Source organism: Lygodium microphyllum, chromosome 25, assembly GCF_053477565.2.
Source record: "Lygodium microphyllum isolate KBCC chromosome 25, Lygodium_microphyllum_v1.1.10, whole genome shotgun sequence".
Taxonomy (NCBI): Eukaryota; Viridiplantae; Streptophyta; class Polypodiopsida; order Schizaeales; family Lygodiaceae; genus Lygodium; species Lygodium microphyllum.
The window spans coordinates 131,091,002-131,115,156 of record NC_141159.1 but is presented as its reverse complement, the minus strand read 5'-3'; the positions used below and the strand labels follow the sequence as shown (position 1 = coordinate 131,115,156).

Genomic DNA, 24,155 nt, shown 5'->3' with positions numbered 1-24,155 from the left:
TCTAGTTTGGGACAATGAATGTGTTGGGGGTCCTTAATCATCACCGATGCTAGTTCGACGTTCTTTGAGACTTGTGATTTGCATGTGCCAGCCTGTCCAGTTAGAGTGGGGTTGCTCAGAGTTGAGCTTCTTGGGTGTCTACCCTTAGGCACCCATATTTGCCCTCATAGTATCCTTGTGCCCGCAGGAGATCTTTCGATATCCATCATGGCGTGGCGGTGCACCTATGTCGATAGCGTCTGGGCTGCCTCTTAGGCTGCGATTGATAGTTTTTGCGTTTAGGAGCATGTTTCGATGGTCTACCAGAAGGTGGCCCTCGCCATTTCATTGCCGATTATCGAGGTGATTACCATATCCATAGCTTTACAACCAACCATACTACTTGGGAAATAGGCCATTGCAATTCAAAAGGGGAGCTCCACTAGCTCTCCCAACGTCTAATGATGCTAAGCTAGTTGTCCTCAGAATGGACATCAACCTTGCATGTATACCTAGACCACCTGGACCCTTCACGACCCATCCACCGAAGTAATGCCCCAATATATTATGTGGAGGAGCCGAAGGTAAGCCTTAAGAGTGATCCAGAGATACCTCAACCACCTTAAACTAGACGTACCAAAGGGGACATGTCGATCCACCTGAGGGGCAAATAGCTGAAGGAGGAAAAGAGAGGACAACTAAAAGGGTCGGAAGTTGAACATCAAAAGAAACCCCAAGACCTACCCAAGCAGTTCACTAACTTCAAGAAAGGGAATATGATAGTGATCTTGTTGGGCACAAAGGGACAAGGGCAGATAAGTGAACTGATAGAAGGACCTACCAAAGTCAAGGAAGTCGACTTAGTAGGGGAAGGGGAGAAGCCATGACCTGTGTCTATAGCTAACGACTTGTCCAAGCAAGAAGAGGCTGGTCTTATTGCTCTCTTGCAAGAGTATATAGAAGTGTTTGCGTGAACTCAAGGGAGTCGATCCGAGGGTCGTAACACATAACATCCCAATGACTCCTGATGCAACACCAGATTAAAGCAACAACCTTACCTAATGAATCCAAAGCATGCTTACGCCGTAAAGGAAGAGATTGATAAGCTATTGAAGGCAGGATTCACCTATGAGATTGAGCACATGGACTGGGTGTCACCCATTGTGATCATCTTGAAGAAGAATGAAAAAATCTGAGTGTGTGTGCACTACAAGAAAGTTAATGATGTGACAAAGAGAGATAATTATCTATTGCCTTACATGAAGCACATGCTTGAGAGAGTAGTGGGAAAAGAGGCATACAGTTTCTTGGACAGCTTCTCAGGTTACAACCAAGTTCAAGTACATCCCGATGACATGCATAAGATAGCGTTCGCCATGGAGTGGGGTGTGTTCGCATACATAGTCATGTCATTTGGGCCAATACACTTATGAGGATTTGAAAAAGACTCTTACTACTGCACCAATTTTACAAGCCCAAAATTGAAACATAACATCTATGTGCATACTGATGGGTCAAAGTTTGTCATTGGAGCCATTTTGTACCAACCAAGCGAGCATAACCTTGATTATCCGGTGAGCTTTGCTAGCAGACAACTCACAGATACAAAGATGAACTACTCCACAATGGAGAGGGATGGTTTGCCCATGGTATTTGTTGTAAAGAAATTTTGGCATTATCTTTTGGCTACACCATTTACCTTCCTTATTGACCATCAAGCCTTGCTTTATCTTGTTAACAAACCTAATGCTACTCAATGCATACCTTGATGGTTACTTTTGCTTCTAGAGTTTCACTTTTCTGTGGCTATACACAAAGGCAACAACACTACATGGCAGATCACATATCCTACATACCCACAAGAGAGGCCACTGTTGGACAAGAGGCATTATAGATGACCTACCCAATGCACACCTTTTTAGCATATCCACAACAAGAAGGATTTATTTAGAGCTAACTTGACACCTTATTGGGCTGATGACATAGTCCATATCCTAGAGCATGGACTATCAAAGAGACCTATTGAGAAGGCTAGGCTAAGGCACCTTATCCTTAAGATTCAACCCTATCAGTTGATCTTCGACCAACTCTATAGGTTAGGGCAAGATGGCATGTTGCGAAGATGTGTATGTGAGCATGAAATGCATGATGTGTTGGTTGAACAGCATGGTGGAATTGCTAGAGAACACTTCAACGGAGATGTGTTGGTGAGCATGAAATGCATGATGCGTTGGTTGAACTGCATGATGTGTTGGTTGAGCTGCATGATGCTAGAACTATGGCTAAGCTCCTTTGGGAGCAAGTGATCTCACAATTCCGTTGCCCCATCGAACTAGTTAGTTACCAAGGCACTCATTTCATGAATCAAGTGCCACTTGCTTTCCACCTTCTTGATCATCCATAGGAAATCATCACCTTACTACTCTGATCATTAGAGAAGTTGTTCATGATTGCATAGATAAAATAGTGGATGAATTTGAGATTGGCAACAATGAAAGGGTTAAAACTTTATTTAGAGACTCTAGAAGTACCATGGTTTTTCCTAGGAAGGATGGGTGGGATTTGAAAATTTTCGAGTGTGATTGCAATTTGAGGGGTTTGAAGATGTTGGATTATGGTTGGGATTTGAAGATTTTGAAGGATGATGTAATTTCATTGGATGGTGAGGATTGTTTCAAGGATTTTAATGAGAATTTTATGGATGAGTTTTGTCTACCTGTAAGGGAGTTGTTTAAGAGAAATGTGTCATTTGTGTTACTCCTCATTGAGACACATTCACATTTAAATGGGAGGTTGTCGAGAGTTAAAGGCTGAATGTGCCTAGTTTCCTACATCTATTATATGTCGACCTATACGCATGTGCACTACAAGTGGCCAGCACCCATCACTATCACTTTATTCTTTATTCTTTTAATGACAAATAGAACAAGGGAAAGCATGTCATACATTGTGACTGTTGGAATTCCCACATATTGTGTGTCTCTCTCTTGCTCTCAAGTGAATTGCCATAACTCTTGCTTTTCTCTTGTTTTCACTTGCATGCTTACACTCTGGTTCTACCTTTCAAATATGACCTAATAATATTTCTCTTTTAGCTACAAAGATTGACTTGAAGGGAATTAGGGAGATTGACTTCAAGGGGTCTATTGACATTCCAAATTTCATGCATCATTCAAAACACCACCTAAGATATTACAATTGCTTTTTCCTACTAATGCACACAAAGATCTATGGGGGGATAAAGGTGCCTTTGCCTAGCCACTCATGTATTACTACACTGATAGTATCCACACCTGCATATTGTAGGTAGGCCCCCATCATTTTCACTTCATTCTTTATTCTTTATGTGACATTTGAATAAAGGGAAGGCCAGTCACACATTGTGATTGTTGGAGTTCCCACATTTGGAGTCTCTCTCTCTCTTGCTCTTGCTCCTTCCACCATAGCTCTTGCTCCCACTCATGCTTCCACTTCAGGGTTCACCTCCCCTCAAGTGGTATCAGAGCCTTCTTCTTTGCAAGCTCAAGCTTGGTTTGGAACACTCTCATCTTCCATTCGAATACCTACAATAGTCATCTCTTTGTTGGCAGTCACACATAGCCACTCCGTTCGAGCTTCCTATCAGTTGCATTCTTCTTGGGCACTCTTTGAGCCTTCTCAAGCAAGTCTTGGATTAGCCCCCCATAGCCCTCACCTTACTGGTGCAGCATCATGTTGTGTGGAATAGGCCCTTTTTTTAGAAACAGCTCACATTTTTCATCTCCTACAGCATATCTTCTTCATTGGGCAGCTATACAAGCACTTATATACTTGGTTTTGATACTTAGCATTGATCCTTCCACTCTTGGCATTCAATTTGAGCATTAAGTTTTAGTTTTGGACTATTATAACATTTCATAAACTATCATAAAATAGGGTAGCACCCTTTTTTATGCTTCTATGGTCAGCTTTGTTGGTCTTATGATGCATGGTTATGCCGGGGTGATGTCCGTATGTATACGGGAATGCTATGCCCGTGTTATGGGTTGGATTTGGAGCTGATTTTGGTAATGAAATAGCTTGGTTTCACAGTGTATTCACTAAACTATGCAATAGGGCAAAACCTCTTTTAGCAGGGATTTTATGTGCCTATTGCTCCTAGCTATGATTCGAGTGTTCTATATGCACTACTAATATGTACCATGGATGCTAATACATTGGTATATTATATGCCATGATTTGAGGTGGCTCTGAGATTGATTTGAGGACTAATTTATTCATTTTTGACATTGAATTTACTACTGTAATAATTAGGGCTAAAGCTTATTTGGTCAATATATGCTCTACCTATTGCTTTATGGGTGCTTCTCGGGTGATTCATTTGACTATATGGAGGTTGGAATATGCTTTTTTTTTTGTTTAGGAATGCTTCTTGTGGGAGCAGGTCATTTCACGGTTTGGCTGTCCAATCGAACTTGTAAGCGACCAAGGCACGCACTTCATTAATGAGGTGATTTCCCACCTGCTCTCTACCTTCCTAATAATTCATCGGAAGTCCTCTCCCTATTACCCTCAGGCTAATGGCCAAGCCGAATCCACGAATAAAATCTTAGTCAACGTGCTTACGAAGGTAGTGTCTTCTTCAAGAAGTGACTGGGACAACAAGCTAATGGCGGCCTTGTGGGCCTATCGCACAGCATGGTGTTGTCAGTTATGTATGCATCTTGAATGGCTCTATATTGAGCTTTACTTATACCACTCTATTAGTTGTGCCTATGCCTGGTCTCTTTTGTTACCCCGAGACTTGTTACATGCATGACTTTTATGTCTACGAGATGTATCATGTCTAACACCCTGCTTTGTTGACAGTTCTTGGTACCCATTGCTCGTTTTCACTCACTGTTAGATGTATTTGCCTCCTAGCAGTTGCAATTGGTCATGTATCAGTGATAGCTCTCCTTTTGGCTTTTTTTACCCACTGTTGTGATTTATTATAGCAAGTTGTAAATTTAATCTATGAGCATTTACTGAGGGCAATCACTACTATTTGACACCCTTCTAGTCATATTTGGTGGACAACTAGTCATTTTAGCAATTTCTCTTATTATTAGCTTGTTTTGATAGTGGTTTTGGCATGTTTACTGCTAATTACACAGCATCCTGTTTTGTGCATAGTCTGCCTGTATTTGACTCATTATGGGCGGTCATCTCAAAGATATGGCTTTGTTTAACATTGTTAAGTTGGGTGGCACCAACTATGGCTACCGGAAGTCTCAAATATGGCAAGTTTTGGTGCAAAATTTGCAGATTAAGCCATTAAGAAACAAGGGTATTAAACTGGAGAATATGGATGATGATAATTGGGTTGATTTAGATACACTATTCAAGTCCACTATCATTTTATCACTCTTTGAAGAGGTCCACAATAATGTTGTTGAAGATAAAGATCAGAGTCCATGGAATCTATGGGAAAAGATTCAAGAACTTAATACTTCCTCATTGCTTTCTTTCCTATTTGAATTCAGTTGAGCACTTTCAGCCTTTACACCTCTTGCTACATCACTTGGTTGTCACTTGCTCTTCCCCCCCTTCTTCCTAAGTGTTACGGGAATCCTTTTTAGGATTTGCAGGGGAAGGAGGAGGGCTCGCATGGGCTGTGTGGGGCAAGCTACTTGGCCAACAGCCAAGTATAAAGGTTAGGGTCATTACCAAATCTACCGCAATTGGCACAAGGTTTGGATCTAGGATTTGTGCACTCAGTCAAGAGGTGGTTCCCTCCACAATGGACACATTGCACGTGAGTTCACTCAAGTCTTCTAGAGCTTGGCCAGCTCTAGCTTTACGTCCACCAATTCTTGGCTCAGGTCAATACTCTTCACTTTCTCTTAGTTACACTGACTAGATCTCTTGCTAGCAGCGGTAGCTCTCTCTAAGGCTCTAAAGACTGCACTATCTTGACTTGTGACTCTCAAGCTTCTCTCCTTGAGTAGGTCATCTACACGTGTGGCTTCTTTAAAGACCCTAACTAACATGTCCCTTTGCAAGTTCAAGTTTCCTACCAAGGCCTTGTATAGCTCTTCACTCCTAATTCCACTTATAAATACAGTGGAGACTGCTGGCTCACTAGATCGCTCTACGATGGCTAGGATTCTCTTAAAGAGACTCCACACGTGGGTGATGTAATCTCTAATGTTCTCCTTGTCCTTTTGACTCGGTTGAACCATGAGGTTATTTTAGTACCTTGCCTTAGAGAATCTCTTGATGAAGAGGCTCTTGAGAGTATTCAAGTTGTTGCATTTGATGTTATCTAGACTAGTGTACCACATCCATCCTTTATCTCCGAGACAAAGACCAAAATCTTGCACACATTAAGTATGGTCTATTAGGCCATTCACCTTCCACACCTGCTCGAACTACTCTACAAAGCTATATGGATTGTTATTGGGTTGGTACTTGTTGAGTTGCTTGGCAACTACAGGCATCTTTGGTTGGCTTCTTGAATTTGGAGTGATTCCTAGTCCCGCTAGCATTGATTTGCTAGGGTTGCTCCACTCCGCTCTATAGTCATGTTGTCTATGAGTCTCTTTGTGAGAAACTTGCTCAATGTGAGTTCGGCTTCTAGCACTCTTTCCCTCTCCACATTAGATCATGTTCTATTCTGATTGGCAAGCACTAAAAATCACTAGACCTCTCACATTTCTATTTTCTACCGCTCATTGTTTCTGGTTGTAAGTAGCTATGCCCTATAGTGCCTTCTTGGCTAATCTCCACTCTTCCTCAGGGTCAACTATGATATTCTTAGTCAGCCTACCATGATACTCCATCTTGGTTTGTAAATCGTATCAATTGATCATCTCTTGGATATCGACTGGACACTCTCCCAAGTCGAGCTAGTCATTTTCATGATTGGAGCTTGGTCCTAACATCTGGTATGTCTCTTGGTCCACTAGGTTGTCGATCAAACTAATCTATTGAGGTAAGGTCGAGTCTCTAATCATGTCAGTCCTCTCGCTCTCTAAGAGGCTTGCTTTTGATAATTGGTAGCCTTGGCCGCAAGTTTGAGATTTGAGGGTCTTCTCCTATAATTAGTGGTTTCATTCAAGTCGCTTACCTTGCATGTGAGTTCCTTGTTAGTTCAGCCAATCCTCAATTTTAAGTGCGCTCAAGTGTTCATGGGGTGCTTCTTTTTGTACACAGTGCGAAATGAGGTTTTCTGCTTTTTGAGTGCACTTCAAGTGATTATTCATGCATTGATTGCCACTTTTAGTCCCACTAATCTGCCCCATCCATCTTGCACCTAATACTTTAGTTGATTGACATGAAATACCTTGTGAATCTTGGTTGAGAAGGGGAGTTCTAAGCAATAAGCCAAGTCACCAACTCTCTTTGTGATATGATATGGGCCACAGAACATGTAGGCTAGCTCATTGCTATTGCCATCATTGACAATGGAGTAACAAGACTTTGACACTTTCAAAAGACTAAAGTCTCCCTCTCAATCTTGAAGTTTGGAGGCTCTATGATTCATCCGACGTGTCTAAATGCCTACAAGGGTCTTGCCTTACTTTGGGTTGAGCTCTGCCTGACTTGGAATGTGTTGGACTAATCAATTTCCAAGCTCTAGTCAGTGTGTCCGATTATTAGATGTCTAATTCCCTGAATTGGACCATCCGATTCTAGGTGTGTCTGAGTGAGAAAATTGGAACGCGGTCTGAGTCCAAGTCTAGTGTCTAAGTTAATTGTTCAAATTGGATGAGCCGAGTCTGGTCGTTCGAGTCCAAGTAGTCTATCTAACTTGGACTGGCTAACAATGCCCGATTGGACACTGAACTGTAGGTCTCTGAGTGGTCAAATCGGACTGTCCGAGTCCAAGTTTGATATCTGATTTCAGTGACACAAACAAATAGTGATGCAAAATTTCAATTCATTTGATCCATGTAGCTAATGCTAAGCCCTAGGTACTTCCAAAATCAATGATCAAGTGCTAACAAAGGTTTTTGTGTACCTGGAGTAGTCAAAAACCTCCAAATCGATGCGCTCGATCTTGTATTCTCTCTCTCTCTCTCTCTCTCTCTCTCTCTCTCTCTCTCTCTCTCTAAGCCCTAAAATTAAAATTGAACTCTCTTCACCCTTTCTTAGGGTTTTAGACCCTCTCTCCAACCTCGTTTTCCTTCAATTTAGAACTGATGTTGCACAAAACCCTACTATGGTTTTCTTTCCGTTCCCCTATTTTTCCTATCTAAATGCCTACAAATCACAAGAAAATGCTATTGCTAATCCAACCAACTTATCCAAACTTTAAAAATCCAACACACTTACTTGCAACAAAGATCAAACACTCTTTCTTCCTACTTATTTACCTCAAGCACAAGTTTGGGAAAAACCCTCCAATGCTCGATTCGGAGCACACAAGCACTTAAGACTCAAATTTGTTGGTCTCGACAATGAAATCAAAATGTGGGAGCTTTTGATCGACTACTAAGACCCACGGACTGCTTATTGCTCAAGCGTTTCAAGCCAAATGTTAATGGCTACCTCTCACATAGCCATATGCACTCTCAAGCCTACGAGTATAGTGAGCTTACCTCAATGCCTAATCGAATACCCTTCTCTCACAAACACACACTGGTAGCTCCGTGATCTGAGATGCAAGCTTCAACAACCTCAATCCTCAACCTTCAAGCTCCATGCTTCATAGTTGTGCGCATGAGATGAGAGAAGAGAAGAGAAGAGAAGAAGAGAGGAGAAGATGGAGAGCTTCTCCACCATGGTCTCTCACCCTCATACTCTCACACTCCCTCTCTCAAGCACAAGCACAAGCAAGCAAGAGGAAGAATATAAGAGAAGAATAAGAAGAGGAGAGTCAATTTTGCCACACACCAAGAATGAGCTTCTCTATTCACTTTTTGGCTTTTATACATGTCATTATCCCTTTGGACACCCATCCCTTTTTTTGCATAACTAGCCATCTTGCCAAGGTCATCTTTTCCTATTCCCTTCTATTTACATTATGCCTTCACCTATGCCTGTCTACTCTTTATAACTTGCACAGGAGGGAGCCTTGCACTCTTTTAAAAAAATTTGGGAGCACCTTTACGTTTTAAAATGCACCTTTTCCTTGGCCTCTATTTTTAAGGTATCCTTGCACTTTTGGTCTTTTCTCCTCTTATCCTTTTGTCGGGTCGCCTTTTCCACTGTGCTTTGCATTTTTAAAATTTCTTGAATCTTTTTTTGCTTCCTTTTTCTATTTCTTATACTGGTGTTAATAAGTTGCAATGTTGGGGGATGTTTTGTGTATGACCAAAGCCACATGGACTTAGATAATAAGAGTTTAAGGCAGGGACAAAAGCTTTTGGTGATGGGTGATGAAGAGAAAGCAAAAGGGTTTCAAGATTCAAACATAGGAAGACTTGTATACTCAAACCAAAGTGCTTTATAATCCATTAGTTTCTACTTCCAATTCAAATGCAAACCATACAACTATATGAACATCAATTTATGATTTTTATGCCCATCGAGCTATATTCAACCCTTCATGCATCTAGCCTACCATGCATAGATTTGGACATTATACATAGTATGTATGGTTCAAAAACAAGTCTGATAATTCATAATAACAAAGTAAAAGTGGTTCAAAATGTTGTTTATATTATGAATAGAACTTCCACAGTTTTGCAATTCATGGTATGACTCATGAATAAATACTTTAGAAGTAGGAATCCCCAATGCATTGCATTTTAACATTTTTATTTTAATACATATGTTTGTGTGCCTGATGAGTTGAGAAAGAAACTTGACTCAAAGCTTGAAAACTTTATCTTTATTAATGGTGTCCTCATTATACGCTTGTCACCAGTGAGTCTAGGCTGAATAGTGATGTCACATTTGATGAGATGAGGAGCAATTAGGCATCTAGTGATGATGCATTGGATGATGATGATTATCACAATGGTCATATGCAAACACAACATCTTGAATCACACACACTGAGTGGACCAGAGACATCATCTAGTAGTGGATTTATATGGTAGTAGATTTGTCATCAACCCTTGCTTTGGGAGACTAAGGGTAGTTCTGTATTAGTTAGATTAGTAAAAATCAATTTGAAAAAAGGGAAGAAGAAAGTCTTTGGTGGCAATAATGCATCTATTAGCCATTCATTTCTTGATGGATATTCTAGTGGTTCCAAAATTATGGATGATGAGCTTGGTATCCCTATTGTCATGACACCAAGCCTATATAAAATTATGGATGATGAGCTTGGTATCCCTATTGTCATGACATCAAGCCTATATAAAATGCTAATAAAGCAAAGGCTCCAATGAGTGATCCTATGGTACACAGGTCTAACAAGTCTAGATAGTTTGGAGACTAAGAGATTTGATTTTGATAGTCATATATCTCATCATTATGCTTACATGATGAAAGTTATGGAGGACATAAAACCCACATGTTTTGAGGAGGTTGTTGGTCATGCACATTAGGATGTAGCTATGGATAAGAAGGTGGTCAATGTATTAAAGGCCAATTAGACATGTAATTTACTATCCTTGAGGGAAAGAAAACTATTGGCTACAAGTGGGTCTATAAGATTAAGCAAAATGTTGATGGTTTTGTTAGCAGGCATAAGGCAAGGCTATCTAAAGGCTATGCTCAAACATGTGACGTAGAGTATAATGAGAGGTTCAATCTAGTTGCTAAAATGGCAATTATGTCATTACTTTGGTAGTATCTAAAGATTGGAATTCACATTGGATGGATGTAAAGGATTCCTTCTTACATGGTGACTTGCAAGAAGAGGTGTACATGGAGTAACTAGTAGGTTATGAGAATATGGAGCATTTCACATATGTATGCAAGCTGAAAAAGGCAGTTTGTAGACTAAAACAAGCACCTACAGCATGGTCTGATAAGATTGGGGACTATCTCATGAACATTGGTTTTTTGTTTTAGATGGATATCACTCACTCTATGTGAGGAGGGATATTGTGGGTTTCATCATCATAGTCATTTATGTGAAGTGAGAGAGGGATTGCTAATGTCAAGGGTCTTTTGAACTTGAAATTTGAGATGAAAGACTTGGGTGAGTTGCAATACTTTCTTAACATTGAGGCAATTAGGTTTGTTGATAGTATTTGGTTGTCCGAATGATTTTATGGCTTGGATATGTTATCCTAGTATGGCATGATAATATGTAAGCCTACTTCAATGCCACAAGAGTAGAATGCAAAGTTGAGTGTTGATATTGAGGTGAGATAGAAGATGCTACTACGTTCAAGAAGATAGTAGGGAGCCTGATCTACATGACTTTCACAAGGCTAGATTTGACTTATGCTATTGGGCTTGTGAGCTAGTTTATGTAGGTACCTAAAAAGCTAATCTTGATAGAGTAAGAATGTGCAAATAGTTTGGTACATAGATGCGAACTAGGCTTGGATATGAGGTTTTTTAATGGCTTCATGTTTTCTCGTGGGAGTGTAGAAGTTACTTGGGTTAACAAAAAGCAACCTATTGTTGCTTTATTGAATATAAAGGCTAAGTATAGAGGTGTTGCGATGGCAGCATGCAAGGTGGTATGGTTGCAAAAATTATTGAGGGATTTGGATGTGTAGGTAGATGGACTAGTTGTCATTCGTTGTGACTACATGAGCATCATATAGTTGGCTAGGGACCCCATGTTCCATATATTTGCAAGTGATATCAACTTAGTGTATATTAGCACACAAGATCAAGTAGTTAGCATCTTCACAAAGGCATTGGGGTGTAGAGAAGCTTGGGAAGAATTTGAAGCTTACATGGAGTTGCATTGATGAAGTTGACTTGGAGGGAGAGTGTTGAGATGGCAAGCTCAACATGCGTAGAATTTCACGATGAACCACTTGGCTAGATGGGTTTCAATGTATACATTATCATGTTGGTGATCATCATGATCCTTACATGGCCACTACTCATCATTTATTACTTTTAGTTAGTTACATCTACTTATAGCTGGCATAGTCACAATGGTCACCAATGATTGTATAGTTGATTATGCACTAATTGACTTAGTAGGCCACTACCTTTTCCTCACTTGATATACATTGTAGCATGAGAGAAAGAAGAAGGAGCACAGTAGGAAACATTTTGGCTTCCATCTCTTCTTGTGTGTTTGAGTTAGCATTCTTTGCATTTATTGTATGCGTGTTTGGTATAGTGATTTCCACCATGTGAGTTTTGTTATAAACAAACTCATAGACCACCAAAGCCTCAATCAAGACTCAAAACACAATAAAAACAATATAAAATGGATTGCTCAATCCCTAGTTAAAATTGATTAGGAGGACACTCATTGAATAAAAAAGTAGCCCACTTATGTTGATAAACAAGATAGTCTAGCTCCCTTAAGGAATGGTAAAAGCTCCTTTAGTTGACAATATTTTTGGGACCATTGTTAAATGTAGTAAATTATTTAAGGAGCTAATGAATTAAGAGTAGAAAATGGAGACTTCAACTACTAAAGGAAACAAAAACCTTAATCAACTACAGTTTAGGCAACCCCACCAACACATACAAGAAAACTTAGGCTAACAAATTCTAGGCAAACTTATGCAACTAATGCCTTTATACACCATCTCAAAATTGGGGACTAGATGGACGAGGGAAACCACCACTAGTAGATGGTATAGCAATCAAGTAATGGTAATAAAACTAAAGTTACTATCACAACTAAGATCTAAATAGTGGGAACTAAAATTAAATGGTCTATGCTAGCATGATAAATTCAAAGTGCCAATACTTAAGCAAGGAGAATAATTTATTAAAAAAATAGACCTAGAATTCCCAGGTACCCTCGAAGAGGCCCCATAAACAAAATCAACAAAAGCAACGAAAGGTTCTATCGAAATCACAACCCATGAAAATTCCTTAAATATTGTAATGGAACTTGGATATAGCTTAAATTAGGAAATACCCTTAAAATCAGGAATTTGGAAGCCTGAGTAGGCTTCCAAGATCCATAGGGGAAACACACATGCCTGTAGTAGGAATGAGCTAAATAAGCACTCCATTTAAATAAATACTATGCTAACACTCTAAGGATAAACCTCATGTGATTGTGGAACCCAAACCATCAAATCATAGTAAGACCCATTAGAAAATAATTTGACATTGCTTGATAAATCTCCTCCCTATTGGAATATGAAATTCCACTCTAACTTATCATAGGCTTCATCAATATTTATCTTGAAAAAAGGGAAACCTTGGTTCATATTTTGTGCACACTAAATTGTTTTCTCCAGTGCTATCCTACTTTAATAAAACCCTTATTTTCTCTCCTCACCCTATCATTTAAGGTGTGGAGAAAGACTTCCCGCTAGTCATTTGTCATAAGCTTTATAGTCATAGGTTAGACAAGTAACATGTCTCTAGTTGGTTAGTTGTCCTTTTATAGGCAGAGCTCAAACAAGTAATGGATCTCCAATTGGTCAACATCCCCCAAAAAATTGACACGAATGCTATAAATTGGGTAGTAAGAAAAAGATATCAAGGAACAATCCAACAATAAGGGCTTGTTGCTCTACTCTTCCTGATTGCAAACCAAGGTTCATGCCCAACTCTCATGCTCCATACACACGTTTATACATGTCGAGTATTGTGGGTTGTAAAACATGCGAGCCTACACAACATGAGCATTGTCCTACATGAAAAATTAGAGCTTTATTTTTGAGATTTTGGTAGTTTGATTGACACAAAACTATGGATTTTGATGGACATTGGGTGGACCTTCTGGTTTGGCTAGACATATGGTAGTTTGAATATAGCCCATGCCTATTGAACCTAGATTGGGTGGACCTTTTGATTGGCATGCCACAAAGTTGTCACTCGTTTGTGTGTATTTTGAACATAACCAATGGCATGTCACAGAGTTCTAACTCATTTGTATCAATTCCACAAACATAGATTTTGGAAATGTGTTTGCAATTCTCTCGATACTTAAATAGTAAGTGTACATGAAAAACAAAGGTTAAATGTAAAATGAATCATGGATATTGTATGGAATTGGGAAACATTTTAACACGAAGACATCCTTCCAAAAATTTGAGTCGAAGGTCATGCTACCCGGCTTGAGGACGGGCGTGGACTTTTGGGCCAAGTGTGAATAGGCCTCAACGGGAGCTCAGGTGTGCCTGTGGCGGTTTCATGTGAGGCCCATTGGATCTTGATCGCTATTCTGTGGGCGAGAAACGCAAATATATTTTTATTTTATAACACTCGTAAAATGCCACGTCAGCTTTACGGGCGCAACACACGGCGGGTGGTAAAGCGAAACCTCATCCGACGCAACACATGCCCCGCTTTCTCTTTAGGCTGTTTTCGTGCTACAACCCGACGGCCACGTCAGATAATGAAAAAGCTCTTTTGTTTCCAGACAATGAGGATGCCCCACGTCAAACAGCACGAAAAGAGAGTCTTCTGCTTTCGGCCAATGGGTGGACGCCACGTTGGAAGATCGAGGCTCCGGAGGCAATAGAATATGGCTGCTATTCCTCGGTGGCCACGTCAGCTGGCGACAGGACGTGACAAACGAGCAAACAGGATTCAACGAGACAAGATTAGGGTTTGCTGCTCGTCACCTGTCTTCTTCTTCTTCTTCTTCTTCTTCCTTTCTTTTGCGCTCTGTCTCTCTGTTTGTGCATGCAGCAGGACCATCCGAGAAGAAGAAGCAGCTGCCAGGAGAGATCAAATCCAGACACAGGCCGTAGGCCCCCCTTCTGCCACTCCGGAGCTCGATCCCTGCTGCCATGGCCTCCTCTGCCCCTGCCTGTACCTCGGCGTCCGCGCAGATTGCCGCGGCCTCCATGAAGGGCAGCCCTTCCCTGGCCCCTTCCTGCCCTCAATTCTGTGGCCTCCGCCGCACATCGACCACCTTTGGCACCGTCTCTTCGTCCTTCACTGATTTGCAGCGCTTTGTGTCTGCTAGATCCACTCGTGGCGTGGTCACCATGGCGGGAACAGGGAAGGTCAGTCAGATTCCTGTGCACATTGTGCGATCATTCCAAGCCTTGTCTTTGTTAATCTTGAGTAGCAGCTTCTCTTATCATGCCAAAACAGTGCCGGTGAGATGAGGCTGATCCTTAGGTGTTAGTTCATCGATGTACATTGAGTTTCGATCCAATTGAAGTATTTTCCCAATGCAAAATTCTGAAATTTCAACAGTTATTGCACAACCTCCACTTTTGTCAAACTGGATTGATAGATTTTCTCTTCTATTACTGGCAATGGCTGCATTGATGTGAGTATAGTAGCTATATAGTGTCTAACCGTGCAGGTGCAGCACTCTAGATAGATAGTTGAGGGATGCGTACTGAGCTCCGATTCAATCGAAAGACTCTTTCCATGCCTCCTCACACATCTTCAAACAATATTGTTCAAGTTTTCACTTTCACCAAAGTTGATTGATGGACTGTCTCTTTGATTGCTGGTGATGTCTTTACCAATATGGATAGGAGCTTCTGTATCATGCCAAGCAGTGATGTGCTTGTGAGTCACTCAGTTGAGGGATTCAATTGAAGGACTTTTCATAGCTACATTCTCAGACCGTCCTCTGTGATAACTGGTAAGCACAATGCTGCTTTCTTCTCACAATTGTTCACAAAGGTTCATACTTTGACGCTATCAAAGTGGCCTTTACAGTAGGAGAGGCAGCTTTGAGGGGATTAATGCAACTGCTGCACATTAGAAGTTTAGGGGTTGCTGTCCTAGGTTAGGTCTTTGTTCAGGTCTATGAATACTTGAAGTACTTGTAGTTAGGGGCTATCGCCATGGCCTTACCGTATGATATGAAGAAATGTACTATGCATGATGAGTATAGGGATGGTGGGTGGCTGTCAATTTGGGGATTTGTATGTTTGTGTTGTAAATCTGTGAACTGTTTTTTGTTCTTTGGGTGCTAAACGTTTTCTACCAGCATGGAGTCTGTTTGGGCAGTTCTTAGATAATCTTCCTTAAGAAAATTTCAGAGCAACATAACGTATTACAAAATTTGAGAGCAATGTATATACTTTGAATCTCCAAACCTTGAGCTGGATTTTCAAAAGTAGATTTCGCAAGTCCTGAGGTAGTCGAAAGTTAAAGATGTAAACTGACTCATATGTTGCATCTTAGCTTTTTAGCTGTATCTGTACTTGGGGGGACTACATGCACACTAGATTGCTTATCTACGTCCAAGGTTTTACTGACAGAGTTAGACATTACTTGTGATGGAGAAGGGCAGACAGCTTTGGTGCAGCTGCTCTCAATTATAGCTACTCTTGCTTTCTCCAAATAGTCATTCCCATTGTGCAAGTAGAGCTTGCTTTGTGCGTGTTTTGGAAGATGAGCTGTTTTAAAGCACCTTTTTGGGTTGAGTTCATCAGTCAGTCATCTTTCCATATGCACAGAGAGCATCTGAATCTTGAGCTTGCCAAAACACTATATGTTTTTTTTTTCAAGTTTTGGTACACTAGTGCAGCGTATTGGATTTGTGCTTTATTTCATTAGACAGAAAAGAAGGCTCAATCAGCTTTGTGTCTTATCAAGTAGCTCCTATGTACTTTTTGTATTAATTCAGCTAAATCAACTAGTTTGTTACACCACTAGTGTATTTTTACTGATTCAAGGTACTTGTTATTGTTGTCATTCTTTGCAGTTCTTCGTCGGAGGCAACTGGAAATGTGTATGTCTCATATCTTTGTCTGTCTCTTCTGACTACACTAGTAGAAGGTGCTGAAAGAAAACTTTACAGGCCAACTAAATCCTGATTTTAGATCTCTGAAGTCTAATAAGGAGTGTGGCAATTGTGCAGAATGGTAACAAAGACTCTATTGCCAAATTGGTGGGAGATCTGAACTCAGCCAAGTTGGAGGATGGTGTTGGTGAGTACCATTTTATAAAGCCAAGATGAAGGCATTGAGCTAGGGTACTTTTAAAGGCTAAAGTACTCGACAATGGTTGACTTGTACTGATAATTCTTTCTACAATTTTGTAGTTATAACTTATCTGCTTGAGCCTTGAACTGGTAGATGGCTTTCAGGGTTCTAAAGGTTTACTGGAAGATGGTTCTTTGACCTATAGAAACAGGGAAGAGCTGTTCCAGTTCTTAGGAAAAGGTGGAACGTGTTTCTGACCTCCTGAGCCTTGGGACAGCCATTTCCATTCCTTGGCCTGTTCCATACCAGATTCTTGGTCACACAGCTGGTTTATAGAAATTTCAATATTTCTCTGTTACATATTCTCACTTTCTTATATTTAAGTAATACAGGCCTCTCTTTTACACTGACATACATGTTTTTGGTGGAATGCGTGTTTCATTTAAACATGTCAGGCATAAATCTCTTACACATGCACAGTTATACACATTCTCTCTCTACACACTCATGATACCCCACACACACACACACACACACACACACACACACACATTATATATGTGTGCCTGCTGTTCCCCTCGTTCTGAAAGGTCCTGTTCCTATTCCCTGTTCAATGTAACCATGCTTTGATTTTTTGTTCAAATGTCTATAAACGAATGTCTCTTTTACAGTCCTGTCACTTTGAACTTTTGTTGTGCTGACAGATGTGGTGGTGGCTCCACCATTTGTCTACATTAGCCAAGTCAAGGATACACTCACAGATCGCATTCAAGTATCTGCTCAAAATTCTTGGGTTGGAAAAGGTGGAGCTTTTACTGGAGAAATCAGGTATGCTGTTCCTCTTTTCTGTATTAGAGTGAGCCTGGTACTGAAAATAATAGTTTCAAATTTCACCTTTCTCCCCAGTGATTTTTAGAAAGATGTCTGTACTGGAGCTAAGGCTATATATCTGCAGTGTTGAGCAGCTGAAGGATGTTGGTTGTGATTGGGTGATCCTTGGCCATTCTGAGCGCAGACATATAATCGGTGAAACAAATGAGGTACTGAACTTCAAGAGTTTGTTAAGTGTTTGTTTCTTTTCATCTCTTGGGAATATACTGGTCTGTCTTGATGAAGGGAAGCTTTTTGTTTTCAGTTCACAGGGAAAAAAGCTGCATATGCATTAGGACAAGGGTTGAAGGTTATTGCTTGCATTGGTGAAAAACTGGAGGAACGGGAAGCTGGGAAAACCTTTGATGTTTGCTTTGACCAGCTCAAGGCATTTGCAGGTGATTGTTTGTTGACACTCCCAGTTTTGAGGTTGGTTTGATTTTGATTGAGACTAGCTGAAATGGTGTGTGACAATGTTCTTCTGTTATTCACTTTCCTTTCAGATCATGTACCTGGTTGGTCTGACATCGTTATTGCATATGAGCCTGTCTGGGCTATTGGTACTGGCAAAGTGGCAACACCTATACAAGCACAAGAGGTGCATGCAGCCGTTCGTGATTGGATGAGTAAAAATGTCTCTCCAGATGTGGCTTCACAAGTGCGCATAATCTATGGCGGTAATAGATGAATTGATTTTTTGTCATTTTTGGGATTTTGTACCATCTGGTATTCTAGTAAGAATACATTTTGGGGCGACTCATGCTACATGGCAGGTTCTGTAAATGGAGCAAACTGTGCTGAGCTGGCAAAGCAAGAAGACATAGATGGCTTCCTTGTGGGAGGAGCTTCACTGAAGGTCAGTGCCAGTTTAGAAATCTTACTCTTTCTTTTCACACCGTGGAAGATTTTTGGGCAGGAATCTGTTCTGCCCCGATCTGGAGGTTCAGATTTTGCCTTAAAGTACCTTACATTTTCAAGATAACAATCGGACCTTGATGTCCTCTTGATACCCCCATTTCATTAGCATCCCACACAATCACACATTTGGATTTGAGTTCACTAGTGCTGATTCGTGATCTAGTTGCTGCTTTTTGTGTCCAGGGCCCAGAATTTGCAACCATTTGCAACTCTGTAACAGCCAAAAAGGTGGCAGTCTGAAGATTCTGGAATCGTAAGGAACAAAATTTACCTAGATGGAAAGCTGGAGCGGATCATAGTTCTGGCCAATTTTCAGTGAGAATTGAGGAAAGTGGCAGTTATCCCAACGTCCCGAGGTTGGTTAAGGCCCAAGAATAATGAGTCCTGAATAAATCATCACAGCGTGAGCTTGCAGCATGTGGGCATTCTTTTTTTGGTGCTGTCCAGCTTTGAGGCTGTTTAGCTAGTTCTTTGTAGTGCAGGTGTCATAGGATTTGGCTAAGTTTCTTGAGCTTTTTTCCGGAAAAGGGTGTGCACTGCTCTTCGTGGCCAAAATTGGCCTTGTTCATAATGAATAGTGTTTGAAGAGTTGTCCCTTAAAATGATTGTAAAAATAATGCATGTATGTGCAAGCCAAATGCCTAATTGAAGTGCTGGTGGAAGTTTCAATCACAACCAGGTGCAACAGTACTCTTTCCTCAGACTTGTTACTCAAATTGGTTGCTGAGTCCTCACACGTGTTAATCTGGAAGCTGGTATAAGACAAGTCATACACAAGTGCTAGCCAGCCACTTGTGCACAAGGTCATGAGATCTATTACTGTTCAGGAGCATTTGTATCTATATCACTTGTGCATAAGGTCGAGGTCACGAGTTCTCAGAACAGACATGGTTGTCATTGTTCTTAGGACTGCTGCAGGGAAGGGAGTCTTGCACACGCCATTCTGTTTCATGTGTCCTTAGTGGGTCAGTGATGTAGAGAGATTATTGGTCTCACAGTTGATGGCGAAAGGGTTCCATTAGGTTCAAGCCGTATAAGTTCCATTATTAAGTCATATGTTGGTGTCAAACGATGCATTGTTTCCAGATGCTTAATGTAAGAAGCTATTTCTAGCAAAACCAATTCCTAAGGACCTAAGGCTGTAAGATTTGTTTGCTCCTAGCTACCTTGCCTAAGCCATTTCTTTCGCAATTGTCATGTAGTTGGTAGCATTACTACCAAGGCTGCGCATCACTGTGGAGCCCCCTCCAAAACTAGCATTGCTTATACTCTTGGGCGATCTCTTGCTCAAGCTTTTGGAGCATGAAATATGATTTTTTGTACTTACCGCCACACTCACTCACGATAATAGTGTCGCGCACGCTCTTGGATCATGATACATTGGATCAAAAGATATGTTGGTTTTTTTGTACTTACCACCATGCACTTACGATAATAGTGAAGCTTCTTTAGAGGGTCGAGGCATGAGGGGTCTCCCATGACATTGTGCTCATTTGAATCATGATAAGAATGTTGATTCCTTAGAGGGTTGGGGTAGGACTATCACCCGTGACACTGTGCTCTTCCCAGATTACATTCTTGAGCAGCTGTTGTGCCTCTCGTGTTGGTGGGCGTTGCACCTCCATGCGATGAGGAAGGGGAGGAAGAGATGGGGGATGGATGTAGTTGCTAGGATAGGCAAGATAATTACTTTTGGCCTATTAGAGCTGCAATTCGGGGAATGGCAACTTCATTGTTGGAGGTAGGGGGGATGGAGACTGGAGGGTTCTTGGTCTTAAAGGTTGGGTCGGTGGGGTTCTCCTGGGCCATCCACTGTGAGCTCTATCTCCGTTACTTGAGCATTCGTTAAGTACTGAAAACTTAAGGTCAGACAAGACATGCTTTTCATAAAGACGAGCAGAAAAATGTCTTAGTGTGAACATTTTTGCACTCTTCACAATGTGTTGCTACAACATTGTTCTTCTAAACTTTTAAATGTCCATACTGAAACATTGTTCTTCTAAAATTTTAAATGTCTATTCTTGTTTGTGCCTCCCTCATAGCTCATAAAAGATCGTTATTGTTGATGATACTTGTTTGCACTTGTTTGGCCAATCAAACAATGTAATTGTTGGAACATTTAGCCAAGACATTGCTCTCATGTTGATGTCTCCATGTTATATGGCTAAGCCATACAATTCCTTTTCTTGACATTTGGGTTTTTAATCAGCTTTAATATAACAAGAGAAGAGACTTTGTGTGATAGTATGTATAAAGATTGTGGGGTAAGAAACAAAGCTACATAATTTATACACCTTAATCCACATTTATTGTTAAAAGTTAAAACTCCTAATGTATATCATGTGATTTGTTAATTGACTTACACTCCTAGGATTAGGATCATGGTATGTCTCCATCCCCATCACAGCTTTTTGTTGAATTTATTGTGTTGTCCCTCTAAACTCCTTTGCCCCAAGGTGATGAGGTGATAATGTGTTTAGCCTTTCACACTTGGCTCTTGACCCTAAAGACCAATGAGCCCTTTTAGGGTAAATCCATTCTATTGGGCATTTTCTTGGGACTTGGATATATAGCCCAACAATCAAAACCATCAATGTTCATGGATCCAAGAACTGTATACTCACTGGACCTTAATTTAATTGTAGGCATAATCATGTAGAAACAAACTATACAAATATTTGAAAGTATTTAAATGAGTTAATATAAATCTCAATGTTGCAAAAAACATGGATCTTATTGGCTAGTTGGTGGAATGGCAATTGTTTCTTTTGCTTTGTTGCTTGTTTTTATGGTGACTTCGTCAACTTGATTGATATCTTGACTTGCATGGCCTTCGATTCGGTTGTTTGTTTTATGCACCATAGAGATTTGGAATAATAATTCAATAGTAGTGTTGGATGGAATTAGCAAGCTGTGGCATAGGATATGCATGTGGAAGGACCACCTTGTAGTCCTCTAATTCTTTTTTTCCTCTCTCTCTCTCTCTCTAGGCACCATAGAGATTTGGAATGGTAATTCGATAGTAGTGTTGGATGGGATTAGCAATTGGAAGCATGGGAATTAGTAGTCCTCTTTCTTTTATTCCCTTATCAATCTCTCTCCCAAAAAAAAAAGGGTTGATACTCTATGTAGAACTTTACTTATTGTCATGTTCATTGGCTTTCATAAATCTCACATCTCTAATGTACTTAGGTTGATGTATGCCTAACTTGACATGGTTCTAGTAATGATTGATGAAACGAAGGTTCATAATTATGAGTGGAGGGGGAAACAATATGATGATGGGGCTTCAAAGGCCCAAGCAAATAATATTTTAAGTTAGCAATTTATATGCGAATGGGGCATAAGAAGTTAGGGATTTTAGTATGAACATGAATGATGAGCAACTTGAAAAAGTGAAAGTGATTCCTATGATGATAACATTGATGACATAGTTACTAATGAAATAGATCTTTTTTTCTTACCTATTCAATTCCTAATTGAAACATCTTTAAAAGCTTCATGATGTCCTCATCATGTATCTTCAAGGACGATGAGGTAATATTTAGAAGGAATCATCATCCAATTTGCTACCTCCAAGTCAACCTGGAGATGATATCAAGCAATGACAAATTTATCAAAGTGTGCGCCCATAACCCTCTACTCAAGTTTGGCATATTCCTACACACAACTTGAAGTAGACTTATGCCTTAAATGCACATATAGCCTCCAATAGGTGGAGTTTCCATCGGAAGCCTAACAAACTTTATATGCTCTCTCTCTCTCTCTCTCTCTCTCCACACATGCGTGTGCGTGCACACACACACACACACACACACACACACACACCCATGTATGTATGTAGCATACCCTTTCCCAACTAGGCTAGAAGATATAATGTTTAGTAGTCGCTTAGACATTGCAACAAAATGTTGAGGCCTCAACCTACAAGGATCGACTCGAGCTACTCTATACTTCTATAGTCACCCTAATGACAATCTAATGCCCATCTAAGAAGGATTACATTTCCAATTAAAGATGAGAGTAACTAACACCACACTTGATTCGAAGAGAGTGTGAAATGACCATGAGCTAAGCATTGACCCCTCTGGAAAAACATAGTCACACATATGGGGCTCTTGGAATAGTGTTTGCTTGGGTTTTAATCTAACACGGAAGTGATTGATTCTAGTCCTTGACTCTAGTCTTAATTTAACATGTAAAAATCCACATGACATCCAATCATTATGTCCTTAATACATGCCCTACTTTCCATTCATCACACCCAACATGTTTAGTTATCTAATTAAGGGTCCTAACACATTGTGTGCAAATTTAAAAAAATTACTTAATTTTCCCATTATACAAGGTTTGTTGCATGTTTCTATAAGCATATACATGTGAATAATTCAAATAATTCCTTTCTTTTACTTGAGGTTTAATCCTATTATTATAATCCATATCGAATCTCAACTCCCATGATGCCATTCTACCTCTTGTCTAAAATTTGAGGTTTCTCATCCCAAAACAATGGATGGGGATTTTGAAATCCTTCATCCTAGGGGGCTTCATGTCGAGGTACCATATTGGATTCTTGCTTGATCTTCAATCTCCTATTCTTTTAGGAGAGAAGCTTCTTCAACTATATTGGGAGAAGGCACGTTGATAAGAGTAGCAACCACATGGTACAACTCCTTAGGAAAAGGACTTGAGAAAGGTGACAATGGCTATGTCTTCTTCCATATTGAGATTTTTACCTACAAGTTGGGTTACTAGACTTTTCATGTAGTTCAAATGAGATTCTAAACTAGATTGATATTTCACTCCCAATCTAAAAAAACTCAATCAATAATCCAAACTTGGAGCTTTGGGATTGAGCCCCAAATAGCATCTTTAGTTGATTCCATGTGTCCTTTATAGTCTCACTCATCTACATTGATGGATATAACTATCATCCATCTCAAGCTTGATGATAGCTTGGGTCTTGTCATCTCCAATTTCCCAAGTAGACACTTGCATGGTATCCTATGGGTTCTTTTCTTTTCCATTTGTAATGTTCCATAATCCTATCTTCATGAGGATTAACTTGATCCTTGTTAGCCAAGTATGGAATGCACGGCCCTTCAAAAACTTGATAATTCCACCTTCGTTAATACTATATGATAGGATTAATTATTTAAAATGACTACTTGCATTGCGAGAAATTTCAATTAATGATCCAATACCTTCACTAAGAAGATGCTACTTAAAATAAAGTTTGCATAACTCTTATGTTGAAATAGAGCTTTTGAGCAACTAACATGTATTGTTGAAGTAGAGAAAAACCCTTAATGTTGAAGATGGAGGAGTTGTAGTATTTAGAGTGACATCTCAGAGTAGCCAAGGTTTGTCTAAAGAAGTGGGATAAAGTGACTACTTGCATTGCGAGAAATTTCAATTAATGATCCAATACCTTCACTAAGAAGATGCTACTTAAAATAAAGCTTGCATAACTCTTATGTTGAAATAGAGCTTTTGAGCAACTAATATGTATTGTTGAAGTAG

At 40.1% G+C, this 24,155-nt stretch overlaps 1 protein-coding gene across 1 annotated transcript; it reads left to right on the top strand.

Moving 5' to 3' along the window:
- Positions 1-14,516: 14,516 nt before the first annotated feature.
- Positions 14,517-19,307, top strand: TIM (triosephosphate isomerase). Its single transcript, XM_087666354.1, has 9 exons — positions 14,517-14,957; positions 16,625-16,651; positions 16,781-16,850; positions 17,549-17,672; positions 17,800-17,884; positions 17,980-18,112; positions 18,218-18,391; positions 18,488-18,570; positions 18,816-19,307. Exons 1-9 carry the CDS (start codon positions 14,739-14,741, stop codon positions 18,870-18,872), a joined length of 972 nt encoding a protein of 323 aa, XP_087522480.1. The 5' UTR covers positions 14,517-14,738; the 3' UTR covers positions 18,873-19,307.
- Positions 19,308-24,155: the final 4,848 nt, after the last annotated feature.

Coding starts and splice junctions, on each gene's coding strand:
- TIM (XM_087666354.1), top strand. CDS start 14,739: ATGGCCTCCTCTGCCCCTGCCTGTACCTCGGCGTCCGCGCAGATTGCC. Junction 16,652..16,780: donor TCGGAGGCAACTGGAAATGT/GTATGTCTCATA, acceptor GCAATTGTGCAG/AATGGTAACAAAGACTCTAT. Junction 18,392..18,487: donor AGTGCGCATAATCTATGGCG/GTAATAGATGAA, acceptor GCTACATGGCAG/GTTCTGTAAATGGAGCAAAC.